Source organism: Acomys russatus, chromosome 1, assembly GCF_903995435.1.
Source record: "Acomys russatus chromosome 1, mAcoRus1.1, whole genome shotgun sequence".
Lineage (NCBI taxonomy): Eukaryota > Metazoa > Chordata > Mammalia > Rodentia > Muridae > Acomys > Acomys russatus.
The window spans coordinates 86,279,874-86,294,067 of record NC_067137.1 but is presented as its reverse complement, the minus strand read 5'-3'; the positions used below and the strand labels follow the sequence as shown (position 1 = coordinate 86,294,067).

The following is a 14,194-nucleotide window of genomic DNA, read 5'->3' as shown; positions in this document are numbered from 1 at the left end:
GTGCATATACAAAATAGAATTTTATCCAGCCATGGAGAAAAACAAAACTAAGAAAATGGACTGTTATATTAAGTGAAGTGCCCTATGCTCAGAAGACAAATGTAGCTTATTCTCTGCTTTGTGCAGATTCTAGCCTCTACCTGCTAAATATGTACACCTAGGTGGGAGTAAATAGGAGCATAGGTCAAGAAACTAGAAAAGGGTCCATGGGAAAGGGGCGGGATGACAACGAAACAGGATGGAAGATCAGCCAACATGAAGTGTATACAAAGCCACACACAGGAATCTGATATTTTAGGCTGCGCGTGGTATACATCTTTAATCCCAGCAGTCGGGAGGCAGACACAGGTGGGCTACTGCAAGTTCAAGACCAGCCTGGTCTACAAAGGGAGTTCAGGACTGCCAACACTACCAGAAAAACCTCATCTTGAAAACCAAACCAAACCAAAAACCCCAAACCCAAACCAAAACAGCAACCCCCCCAAAATAAACAAGCAAATGAGAAATCTGTTTTGTATAGGAATTTTAAAAATTACATATACACACACACACTGGTAAAGCAAACAAACAGGCGGACAAACAAACAAAGCGCTAATGCAATGATTCTAATGGGAATCTCAAAGATGTCAAGATAAGCATCATACAAGCAGCGCTTCCTCTGGGGAAGTTCGCCAGACAGGAAGGTATAAAATAGGAAAGTCAACATCTGTACCCCATTCCCACCCCCACCCTTTCAGGTCTCCTGAGTTATGAGTGCACCCCCACATCCCAGACAACAGATCACGAGGTGCCTTCTGCAGCTTGCTTTTTTAATCCCCACCCCCACCCCCACGTGCTCATTGGATGATGGCAGCCATTTTACTCTTTTACCTAGGCCGGTCAATGTCGCAATTTATGTTTCAACACCAAGATAGCAAAATTATTCCATTTATTCTGTGGAGTTTTACTAAGTAAATAGACATGATTTATGTTAATTTATACATGGTGCTGTGAATGAAGGCTGTAAAAGGTTTTAGGGGAACTCCCACTATTTCTGGTACTCTTCAGGGCAGGGGCAGACTTCCTGCACACTTTCTCAGTGGGCCTGAACAGACACTGGCCAGACAAAGTAGCCTCTTGGAGATGGGTGACCTGGAAAGAAAAGCAGAATGAATGAATAAATGTCTTCTCTAGGCACCGTGGTTTCCTCCTTGCTTCCAACACGCCATCATTCTCCGGTTGCATCTCAAAACTGTCCACACTTACACCCGCCCCTCTGGGCGAGTCTTCCAGGGTCTGTCCTTAACTCAACTTGAAGACAATCCATACATGATGGTTCTGTGAGTGAACATGGTGCCAGGAAGAACAGGGAGCTGGAACATGTCCTCAGCACATTCCCCCTCCGCAGGAAGTGTTTCGATCACACTGCTCTCATCTTAACCCTCAGGGTTAGAATGAGCACCACAACCTGTCACCTGGACCCTCACGTCCTGGGCAGGCTTGCTTTTTCATTACTCTGTAACACCCCAGTCTCCCAGTGCCCCCATCATCTGCACCCCCTAGTGCTCCTGTCAGATCCCCCCTTCACTACTTGCCCAAATCCAGTTCCCTAAAACACCTTCCCCCTTTCTTGGTCTACTTCCGCATTTTGATGGAGTGTATGACATGGTTAAAATAACTTCCTAGGAGAAGTGGGGGTGGTGACCCTGAAAATACCTTGGCAGATTTGGCCAGGGGTAAACACAAGATGAAAGTTATCTTTCCCTCACACACTTGGGGACATTCCTCTGTCATCTAAAAGCTCCTTATCGCTGATAAGACAGCTACTCTGCCCCTTCTCCTTCCATGGCTCTCACTGCTGCAGCAGAGGCAGGGTCCACAGCTCATTCTTCCACAGACAGGCTGGTTTTTTCTTCCTTGGAGAGGAATGCTGAGGACTTTTCTGCTTGACATTCTTGAGATCTGAATTGCATGTGTCACCGTGCCGAGTGCCCAGGATCCCATTACAGAGGGTCTGAGAACTTCAGAAATGGTTGTTCTCTTCCTTGCTTTCAGGATGATTAGCGATTGTGTCTCTGTGCGTGTATGGGCGTGCTTTCCTGAGGACTGACCGTGGCTCACACACAGGCTGGGTACGCGCTTCGCCATCAATTACATGGCAGCCCAACACTTGCCTGTCTTTTCTTTTTCCTTTCTTTCTTTTCTTTTTTGAGTTTTTCAAGGCAGGGTTTCTGTGTGTAGTCCTGGCTGTCCTGGAACTCACTCTGTAGACCATGCTGGCCTCAAACTTAAGAGATCTGCCTGCCTCCACCTCCCATAAAGGTGTGCACCACCATCACCTGGCTTCTGTCTTTTCAAGGTATGCAGACGGCCTTTGGGCTGCTCCTGCTGGCCTCCATGGTGGCTAGGCTGTACCCTTCTCCCTGCACTGCCACCTGCATTGAGCCCTACCCTTCCAGACTGAAGCACAAATATTTTACTCATCGATTATCTTTCCTGACTACCTCTTCTCAATGAAATCTGGAGAGAAAAATGTGGAAATCACTAGAATTTGAATGCTTGTAGATGCAGTTTGACCCTTAGAATTCATAAGGTACAAAGTAAAAAACATAAAAGCAAACTTCTTGCAGGGCAGGAGAGATGGTAAAGGCATTTGCTACCAAGCTTGAAAACCCAGGATCCATACTGTGGAAGAATATCAACACCTCTGACCTCAACACACACCATGCATACATGCCTCCCTGGTGCTATGAAACAAGCAAACAAATAAATGTAATTTAAAAATAAAAGCAAACAAGAAAACCCTTGCCCAGTAATAGCTCACCTGTTTAAAACAATCCATTCACCTGTTCCGTTTCAGGGTCCAAATCAATATCATAAAAACAGGGTCGGGTGGGGAGTCCAGGCATTGTACTCATCTAAGAGGCAGAACAGCGTTACAAGTGAACTTAAGAGACCAGCAAGATGGCTCAGTGGGTAAAGGCGTTTGCTGCCAAGCCTGCCAACCTAAGTTTGATTTCTGGGCCCCATGGGGTGGAAGGCAAGAATCAACTGCTACAAGACATCCTCTGAACTCTACACACTCACCATGGCGCATGCGCACACACTTTAATGAGCATTTACCTTCTCCATCGTACCTTGCATCAGCCACAGAAGAAGACACAGCTTTTAAGCCATCAACAAATGGGGTGCGTGCATGAGTGCGTGCGTGCACGCGCACATGGGCACGTTCTTGATACACATTATAAGCCCAGTCATTGATCTTGATATGAAGCCAGCAAGAGACCCTCAAGCCCCTCTTCCAGCCACAGGACAGGCCTTAGCCTGCTCTTGCATGGAGCAGCTGTAGCTGACTTGGCAGGGGGGCACAGTCCCACCTGTGTCCCGCATTGGCAGATGCTGGAGAAGTGGAGGGGCACTGCCTCAGCTGTGATTCACAAGACAAAAGGAAGGGGGCACACACCCTGTAATTGCAGCACTGGGCAGGCCAAGGCAGGACTGTTGAGAGTTTCAGACCAGGCTGAGGCACACAGTGAGTTCAACACAAACCAGGGCTACCTAGCAAAACCATCTCTCAAAAGAGCTAAACAAAGCAGCCAAAAAGAGGCATGGCCCTGGGGTCAGTTTTGAACTTTTCCTTCAGTGGGTCTTGCAAAGAATTGTCCATGTGATTTCTGGTGCAGCAACTTGGTATTATGATCTGCATCCTTTAACTCGGGCCAAGACGGCATTTCTGTATACAGCCTGGATGGTCTCACGGTCTCTATTCTTACTGATTTCAGGCTTTCCAAAGCTAATCTTGAAGCTTCTGTGCTATATTTGTGCTTGCTTCTTTTCTGAAGATTTGGCTCTGCCATTTATCTGCTTATTTGCAAGGCTTGTAACTGAAAAATGTGGTATTGCCTAGATAATGAATATATACACATACACTCCAGACAAGACCCAGAAAGAAAGACAGCTTAGACTGAAGTTCACTATAAAACTTCATAAAATAGATGAGTCACTTTCTGTAACACAAAATATCAATATTTGAGAAGAGCCTAGTCTTGATGTCTGAGCACCAATCAGTACTCTCTGAGGCATAGTATATGGATTGGACAACTGGCTGCTGTGAAAGCATTCTGTAAGATGGAGAGAAAGGGTGGCTGTAGGGACAAACCAGGGAAAGGAAAGAACTGGTCCTCAGAGGCAGAACAACCCAGCAGACAGCATTATGAAGGCAACGGATGGACACCACTGACCCAGATATGCATGCGTGTGCTGGCAGAAAATTCTGGAGATGTTCTCAGAGTGGCATTGAGTAAGATTTTCAGTACTTTTACTTTTTCTCAAAGACGAAGAGCTATCCCTGTAATCACGAGTCACTGATAAGCAGAAAAAACAAACAAGGGATGGCTTGTATATGTGCATGCAAACCTAGATGTAAAACTCTGAAAAGCCACTCTATTCTTTCTTAGAAAACCTGAGATAGGCATTGTTACATACAGCCTAATTTGTGTTTTAATTACCGTGCCTAAGAGACCCATGAAACAAAAATATCCCTAACCTGAGAGCCCCTTGCCCAAGGACAGAAACCTCCTGAGATGCCGGAGCCTGTTTTTTATCAGAGGCAGCAACCACATCTAAACACGTTTGATCCAACTGCACCCGATGTGCTTGATCACATGTAGGCGGAGGTTCTCAAGCAGGAAATATGTCAGGATATGCTTGGCCCTCATTGAACCTGATGGGAAATGTGGTGGCCTTATGGGGTTGCCTTTTTAAGCCTCTGCAAAATGTCACTTGTCACCACTTTTTGGAGGGCAGGAGTGGGGTGGGGTGGGGATGACAACAGACGATGACCCAGGAATCGACCCGGCCAGGATCCACGATCCTGCTAAGTACTAAATTAAAGCTTGTTTCAAATGTGGCACAAAATTACGGTAGTGGTCTTATTGTCACCTGGTGGGATTAGCAGTATCCTACGACTTTTCTCCTAGTCTGGCTTTCTGTTACTGTCCATATTTAAATCTATAATAAAACTTTTTCCTTAGTAAACAGTTTTTCAAAAGAAAAGAGAGACAAAAGATTAAGCCAGCAGGCATGTTGGCATATATTTGCAATTCTAGCCTTTGACAGGCCAATGCACCTCTAACTCCAGTTCCAGGGGATCCAACACCCTGGCTTTCTTGGGCACCAGGCACACAGATTATGCACAGATGTACATACAGGCAAAATAGCCACACACGTTAAAAACAAAAAGCATAAGCTCTAAGTCTGTCAGGGAGGCATGGGTGGCACAGCCTCTGTCTTAGTCCTGTGGCTACAGGGAGGGCTGGGCTAACCTCTATACCATGCTCAGTACACAGAACTATGAAGACAGTTCCTCCCTGTGGACCTCCAAATCTATGAACGGTCTAATATGGCACATAACCTACGCACACCTCCCTGTATATGTTATATCATCTCTACACAATGTTTAACGTCTAGTACAATTTAAACGCTATACAACCAGCCATTGCACGACATTATTTAGAAAATGACATAGCTATACTTACTCAACATGGACACATTTTTTTCCCCTGTAGCAATTTTGTTTTGGAAACTGAGTTAGAGATTTTTTTTTTTTCCCGAGACAGGGTTTCTCTGTGTAGCTTTGGCTGTCCTGGACTCGCTTCGTAGACCATGCTGACCTCGAACTCACAACCACACTGGCTTCGAACTCACAGCAATCTGCCTGCCTCTGCCTCCCGAGTGCTGGGATTAAAGGTGTGCGCCACCACGCCCCACTCAAGTTAGAGATGTTTATTAAAGGTAGTTTAATACAGGCCCAAGCAAGAGGATTAAAAGGAAAAGGAGAGGCTAAGGTGAGAGAAAGGCACACGGGTGGTAGACTTCTCAAAGAGTAGCAGCACATAAGATGTACCCAAAAGTGGATACTGTGTCTCCTAGGGAAAGCTGGTTTTGTTTGAGACCGGGTCTCACTGTGTAGCTCTGGCTGACCTGGAACCCACTATGTAGACCACGCTGGCCTCAAACTAGCAACAGCTTTCCTGCCTTTGCATCTTAGGTGCTGGGATTACAGGTGTGTGCCACATACCCAACTCCTTTTCTCAATGCCAAGACAACTGAATCAGTGGATGCTGAAGCCAGGTACACTGAGAGCAAAGTGAATGCTGGCATCATCTGAGCCTGATTAGACCCATTCTGGATTCGATCAGGAGCAAAGTGCCCCTGGGAAAACAGTCTTATTCAGTAGAAGCCGGCGTAGCTTTATTATCGAATGGTCCATATCAAGACCAGGATCAATCAGGATAGGCCCAATTACAACTTTCTCCTCGACTATGGCAACCTGGCACTTTGTGACAGTGTGAGTGACACCTTTGAGAGGAGAAGCAATGAACGGGTTCCACTTACCGTTCCCACTAAAGGGTATAGAAAACCAGCCCCAACGCTGGCACGGATGTCCCGGATGGGCAAAACGAAGCCAGTGGGCACACCTTTTTGCTCTGGGTTGTGAGACAAGGACAAGTGTGTTTTGGCCATGCAGATGGGTAGATTCCCAAAGCCCTGGGAGGGGAAAAGGGGAATAGGAGTGAGACAACGGAAACACTGACTATGCAACGAAGTTCATCTGGCCAGCACTAGCGTCAGGAGGCTCTGAGGAGGCTGTTATCTGGAGTGGTGGAGTGTAGGTGATCACAAGGCTGGGAGAGGTCAGAGTTTGGAGCTCAGCTACCTACCTGCTTTGTGTAGATTTCTGCTTTGTTCTGTGCTTCAGGGAGCAATTCAATGTCATCTGCCCCATAGATCTTCTGAGCAATGATCCTGATTTTATCCTCAACTGGGAGCTGATATACAAAAGAGAAGGGGACTGTGACTAGACACACACAAGGACTCTTAACAAGGATATTCCAAACCAGTGTCCCCCAAAGGGACACGATTCATTTTATGCGCTACAGGTGTGCTAATAACAAGGTGGTTTTTTTTTTTTTTTTTGGTCATAAACATTTAACTAATTTGATTATTGGAGGTGGTGGGGATAAAACCCAGGGTCTCGTATATTCTAGATAAACACTCTACCCCAAAGCCATGCCCCCCAGCCCAGGGTTAAAAACATTTCCTTATAATTACAACAACAAACAAACACTAGCGGAGCAGTGGTGGCGCACCAGCACTCAGGAGGCAGAGGCAGGTGGATCTCTGTGAGTTCAATGCAGGTTTCAGGACAGCCATGGTCACATAGAGAAACCCTGTCTTAGAAACCAAAACCCACCTTACTTATTTATTGCATGTGTATAAGCACGTGGGCATGCATTTCCCATTGCTCCTGTGTGGGGACCAGAGGACAACTTATGAGAGTCAGTTCTCTCTTTAAATAACGTGGGCTCTGGCGGTTAAACTCAGCACATCAGGTTTGCCACAAGTGCCTTTACGTGATGAACTATCTTGCCACCCCAGAACCATTTTAATACGAAGTTCCAGGTTTGGCTAAGTGGAAAACATCTCACATATGTAAAGTTATTGTCTATATATACATATAGAGATGCAGATGTACACACATATATGCAAACACTATACTTATTGGGCTTTCTCCTTCTTAGCAATTGAGGCTAAATGAATATATTGGGTAGATTTTGAAAAGAGCAACATACAAACTTTACTTTTTTACTAAAAAGTGGCCATTTCTGAGGGAGCTTTATAAAATGGACACTTTCAGTAGCGGCTTGCAAAAAATGCAGATGACGCTCATATGCATCTTATAATTGGAGCTTGTTAAATGCCAAGGCACATTTAGCGCTTTGGAAGTAAAACCACTTTGGTTGAGGGGTGATTTAAGACTCGCAGATGCCGAATAATACAAAACGTGGCAGCCTCCTGTTTGCCAGAACTGAAACAGGAGAAATGGGTTATAAAGCCCTTGTTCTCTCGCTTTTTCAGGTCACCTGCTGGCCCTCAGGGTCTAGGGCTCCTGACTGTGGAGAGTGGCTTGGAGAGGGGCCCTACAAGTACTTTTCATTTGTGGGCATTTGTATTTATGGCATTTTCTAGGAGGGTGACTGTTTGACCACATTTCAAGCCCATTTACAAAACCAAAGCTCAACAGGCAAATGTCATCATCCGCAGGAGTATTGCTTGTGTGTGTGTGTGTGTGTGTGTGTGTGTGTGTGTGTGTGTGCGTGTGCGCATGTGCACACACTCAGAGGAAGCCTCTGTATCTTTCAATATCTTTCCTCCTTTCCTCCTCACCTTGTTTCTTTGAGTCAGGGTGTCTCTCATGAACCTGCAGCTCATTGCTTTGGCTACACTGACTGACAACTCTAGATATGCGCAAGTCTGCAGCACCAGGGCTCCGTGTGCATGTCACCATGCCTGGCTCTGCTGTGGTGTTGGGGATCTGAACTCAGGTCCTCAGGGTTGTGTGGCAGACGCTTTAGACACTGAGCCATCTATTCCAGGCTCCACCCTTTTTGGTGGCCATTTCCCAAAGTTTCTGATTGTCTCTGAAATACCAAGCCCAAAAGTAGCCTCAGGAAGACAAGCAGAATGAACTGGAATGTACACCCCAGGGGTACATATACCCAAATACATATGAAACGCAGCATTCTCTGAGCTAACTGCAGTGTGTCACGGGACAGATGCAATCCACCTGACTCAGAGATGGAGACCAATGACAAAGCTCGTGGAAGCACTGTGGTTTTGGCACCTGGGTTTCTCTGAACTTGAGTTAACACTACATCAGGAAGTGTGTTCGGGAGCACTCTTCTTTGCTCTATTCTTGAGAAGTGGTCAGAAAAATTTCCAGAGCCAGATATAGCCTGTCCCTTGTCAATTTCTTACTACACTAGGCTGAGGCTATAGGGAAAGGCTTCCATGCTATGCTTTAAATGGCTGGCTCCACCCACAAAGGGGCATACATAATGTAAGCTTTGCAAAGTTAGGGGGTGAGGTCATCTTTATTTGCAAGACAGATGTCCCGAGCTCAGAGTCCAGGTTGTGGTTGGGGTGACTCACTCTTAAGGGAATCAGACTCACAAGGTAAATGCTGCTAACTACACACAAGCCCCACACTGAGGCATTTTTACACAGACTTCATCCTGTCTCTCTTCTGTTTGCACAGGGCAAGTAACCCACCTCAAGGTCATAGAGGAGCTGGAAATTGCTGGGGACTTGTGATGCTCTCTGGACAGCCTGAGCCAGGGCTAAGGCTCCCTGGCCCCCCTCTGCCCAGTGGGTGCATTTGACAGCATCGAAAGCCCCGTGTTCTCTGGAGAGGCGGCCAATGAGGTCCAGTTCGGCGTCTGTATCTGTCCTGTACAGGAAGGCTTCGTGTTAAAGGATGGAAGGTGGCTGGGGAGGGGACAATAGGTCTTGCTTACGCTATTAAAGCCCATTTGGATTGCCACCTGGAAAAATGGACACTACTTAATCCTGCCGGCTTTTAAGCTCAGGTCTATAACCAACTAGCTGGGGGGACCTTTGGCCAGTTACTTCATCTGTACTTATTTGGCTCCCATAAGGACAAAATGGAAAAAAAAAAAAATCACAGCAGTGCTGCCTTGGGATATTATGAGGCTTAGATGGCATGCGTGTAAAGCATCTGGAACATTCCCAGCACACCACTGGGAATCAGTAAATACTACCTTTAGAAATTGCTGCTTCCCATTCCACTGCCGTGAGTGCATTATTGCGAAACCCTAAACAGGGCTAAAGTGCCAAACAACCCACACAGCTTTTGCATGAACACTGCTGGCTCAATGCATTCAGCTCTCTCAACAGAACATCCCACCTGACCCCGAGGAATAAAGACACGCTGCAGGCTATGTTCTTCTGTTAGCCCAAAAGACCTTGGAGCAACTGAAAAGAACATTTCTTGTCAAGCTGGTGCGTTCTTCCCATTGCTCAGTAGAGGAGAGCCCCCGCCCGCCCCCCAGCAATTCTGATTTCCGGACCTCAGTGGTGAGGAAGCGAGTCTGCTGTGACACATACGGTGCCTGTCACGTCACCGGCTAAACCACAAGCAGTAACCAACGTCAGTACATGAAGAACAAAATGAAGTTAAAAGTGGCGCTGCACAACTCGCTACGGGAGCTATTTTCTGGCTCTTTCTACGTTCCTCCTTTCAATGTACTTTACACTTACTTGAATGCGTTCATGGCCACGACTACAGGCACTCCAAACATTCTAGCATTTTCTATTTGTTTCCTCAAGTTACTGAAGCCCTTTTCAACTAGGTCCAAGTCCTGTAAAACAGAAAAAGACCTGTAAGGTCAAAGCAAGCTGACTTGAAACAGCCATCGCCTCCTTTTAAGACAGAGACTGTCCCCTGGCGTGGCAGGCACACCTGTATCCCAGCGCTCAGAAGGCTGAGCTGGAGGATAGAGAAGCCAAGATTCGCCCAGGGACACAGTGAATCCTTGTCTCAAATGAATGAATGGATGGATGGATGAATGGATGGAAAGTATGTCTTTGAGCCAGAAGACATCCACAGCGAGAGAGAGCAAGAAGATGGGCCAACTGGAGGGCACATCTCACAATGCTGCTGATGGAGGAAGGAAAAGAGACTCCTGTCTCTAGGACAGGAGCGAAGCCATGCTATCTCTCAGTACCTTGAAACCATTATGGGGTATGGGACACCATTATGCAACCTAGTAATGGCTTCTTTGTCATGTGAAGGGGATGACTTTGATGCCTCTATTTAAATTAGATCTACAAGGCTGGGCGTGGTGGTGCACACCTTTAATCCCAGCACTTGGGAGGCAGAGGCAAGAGAATTGTTATGAGTTCAAGGCCAGCCTGGTCTACAAAGTAAGTCTAGGACAGCCAAGGCTACATAGAGAAACTCTGTCTCGAAAAACCAAAATCAGATCTACAACTCGTGACAACTTGTAACAACATCAGATTAACTCCTATGTTGCAAAAAAAAAAAGGACCCGAGCCCAAAAAGGCATTTAACGAACTCAACCATGAGCCTTCCCAAGGCTAACAAACTAAGGCAAATGCGATTTAAACCCCAGTACCAGACTGCACTGACAGCTCAGTGGTTAAGAGTACTACTTCCTGTTCTTCTACAGGAAATGAGTCTGGATTCAGTACCCAAGCCAGGCAGCTCACAACAGCTTGTACCTCTAGCTCTAAGGCACATCTTCTACTTCAGTTCTTCAGGTACCGCCCCCTGCACCCCTCCCCCCCCACATGCATGCACATGGAGACACACAAATAAAAATAAGCTTAAAAAGAAAAGCCAGGGCTGGAAAGATGGCTTAGCAGTTGAGGGCACTGGTTATTCTTGCAGGGGACACTAACAACCACCTATAAGCCAGTTCCAGGGGAACTCACGCCCTCTTCTGTCTCTGAGAGCCAGGCGCCTATGTATACATGCAAGCACTTCCCTCAGGGGAAAAAAAAAAAAAAGCAATTAAAAAAAAGAATGTTTCTACTAGTTTTTCCCATTACTTCCCTTTAAATATTAGATTGTATAGTATTTGTTGGAGTTCATGTGGGGAGCAGAATATGAGAAAATATCAATACACTGCCCAGAACAAACTTAATTTTTCAGGTTCATTCATTTTATGTGTAGGAATGTTCTGCCTGCTTCTATATCTTTCAGTCCTCCTTGGTTCCATGTCCTCCAGTGCTAGGATCCCAGGCATGTACCACCACAGCTGGCTCATTTGGTGGTGATGGTCAAACTTAGGGCTTCATGCATGCTAAGCAGGCACTCTGCTAACTGAGCTCTGGCCGTTCTGGAACTCAGTCTGTAGATCAGGCTGGCCTGGAAATCACAGAGATCTGCCTCCCTCATGCTTGCATTAAAGGCATATGCCACCACGCATGGCTACTTTTTATTTTCAAATGACATTTGTATGTCTCTGTGTGAGTGCCCTCTCACCTGTGCCATGGCATGAGTGTGGAGGTCAAAGGTTAATTTGCAGGGCTTGGTTCTCTCCTTCTACCAGGTATGTCCCCAAAATGTTAACTACCTAGATCTAGGTAGATGGACATAGGGTCTCATGTTGCCCAGGCTTGCCTCACACTTGCTGTGTTAGTCAAGGATGACTTGGATTTCTCATTCTATTGCTTCCACTTTGAAAGTGTCCCAGCATTTCCACGCCTGCACTAGCTTGACTGGCCTTATGCAGTAGCAAGGATTAAACCTGAAGATTTGTATGTGCTTGGCAATCATACTAGCAACTGAGCTACTTCCCCAGTCATGAGAATTGTACTAACTGTTAAAAGGAATTCCATTTCTTCTACATTCTTGTTTTGTTTTTTTGTTTTTGTTTTTGTTTTTTGAGACAGGGTTTCTGTGTAGCCTTGGCTGTCCTGGACTCGCTTTGTAGACCAGGCTGGCCTCGAACTCACAGCCACCTGCCAGTCTCTGCCTCCCAAATGCTGGGATTACAGGCATGCACCAACACACCTGGCTTCTTTTACATTCTTATAGTGTCTATTTTTCTTTCTTTTTTCTGAGACAGGGTTTCTCTGTGTAGCCTTGGCTGTCCCGGATTCGCTTTGTAGACCAGGCTGGCCTCGAACTCACAGCGATCTGCCTCTGCCTCTGAGATTAAAGGCTTGTGCCACCACACCTGACTAATTTTCTTTATGTAAAGAAAAGGGCATATCCAGGGCTACACAGAGAAACTCTGTCTCAAAAAACCAAACCAAACCAAAACCAAGAAAGGGCAAATCATTTAAAATGCACCTAAGTTGGGAGGGCTTCCCGGTAATATGCATGAGACCCTGAGTCTGATCCCAGCACCAAATCAACAACAACAACCCCTCAAAACAAAACAACCAAAACCTGTAATTTCAAAGTATCAGTATTTTTAAAAATAAAAAATATGGCCAGGTGTAGTGGCACACACCTTTAATTTCACCACTCAGGAAGAAGAGGCAAGAATATGTATCTGTGAGTTCTAGGACAGCCGGGGCTACAGAGTAAGTTCCAGGTCACTGTAAAGTGAGACCACATGAAGAAGAACCAATAAGGGAAACCTAGGACTGTTACTTTTTGGTGTTTAGATGCCTAAAACAGCATGGAAAGTGAAGGCCAAAGGCAGAAAACAAGCAGGATTTCACAACCACTGCTTAGGATCCCCCCTAATTTAACTGTAATCTGATGGTCTAAAGAGCACGCTAATTGTTTTTACCTCTAGTCACATAAAAAGCAATTAATACATAAGTCCGATTGAGAACAGTTTTTAAATAAGTTGAAGTTCTTAAATGAAGCCACCAGCTGGGCCAGTTCGGGGCAGTCACTGTAATTAGACACGGGAAAGGCTGTGGGGTGGCAGGAGGGCCAGAGCTGTGAATTCCCCTCCTACGCATGAATCACACAGATGACCATAAAAGGCAAATCACATGCTGAAGACAGGCAGACTAAAGGCACCAACCATCTTTTTTTTTTCCCCCAGTCAATTTTGCAAACTTCATTTGGGGGTTGCATGCTGACCCTGTAACTGACTGTGATGCAACAGTGTCCAAAAGGTGACATTGAATCAGCAGTGACAGCGGATGACCCTGCATCTTATCCCAGGGCCTGTCTGTTAGGTAACCACTCACCGTGGCCCTGGGGATGTTTCTTTGATGGTAAATGATATCAGTGTGAAGAAGAAGGAGAAAAAAAAAAGGAGCCCAGAACTGTTCTTTGAGCCCTTGCCCAATCCACTTATGGGAGATGTGCCTCCAAACTCAACCAGGGCATGTAGTGGCTCTGTCTCAGTGTCTTGGTTTGCAGAGACAAAGGCTATTTCTAACACTCTCTTCTTGCTTGGTTTGAATGGTATTTAGGACTTATTCAATGCAGGAAAAAACAACTAAAGAAAGAAATGTCCATCAGTCTAGGGCTGGGCTGCCTCTCCCCGCCCCCCTCCTCCCCCTCCGGTTTTTCAAGACAGGGTTTCTCTGTGTAGCCCTGGCTGTCCTGGACTCACTTTGTAGACCAGGCTGCCTTGAACTCAGAGATCCACTTGCCTCTCCCTCCCAAAGTGTGCATCACCACGGGGTGGGGGGCTTCTTACCTCCAGCACTACTGTCATTTTTATTAATGGGGGTGGGGTGCCCTACAACACCCTCAGCTGTTTAACAACCATCCCTGCTTTCTACATATCAGATGCCAGCAGCGCTCTGGAAGTAGTTGTAACAATCTAAAATGAATTTCTGTAGCTGGGTATGGGGTGCATACTTCTAATCCCAGCACTTAAGGGGCTAGAGTAACAAATAGTAACAAGCG

General features: G+C 46.1%; 1 protein-coding gene across 1 annotated transcript in view; it reads right to left on the bottom strand.

The window, feature by feature from the left end:
• Positions 1–903: 903 nt before the first annotated feature.
• The window catches only part of Mthfd1 (methylenetetrahydrofolate dehydrogenase, cyclohydrolase and formyltetrahydrofolate synthetase 1), a 62,716-nt gene continuing 49,425 nt past the window's right edge, over positions 904–14,194 (bottom strand). Inside the window, 6 exon segments of the mRNA XM_051147789.1 lie at positions 904–1,107; positions 1,110–1,131; positions 6,376–6,528; positions 6,702–6,809; positions 9,094–9,271; positions 10,102–10,202. Coding sequence (XP_051003746.1) covers positions 1,076–1,107; positions 1,110–1,131; positions 6,376–6,528; positions 6,702–6,809; positions 9,094–9,271; positions 10,102–10,202 — 594 coding nt within the window. The 3' untranslated portion in view covers positions 904–1,075.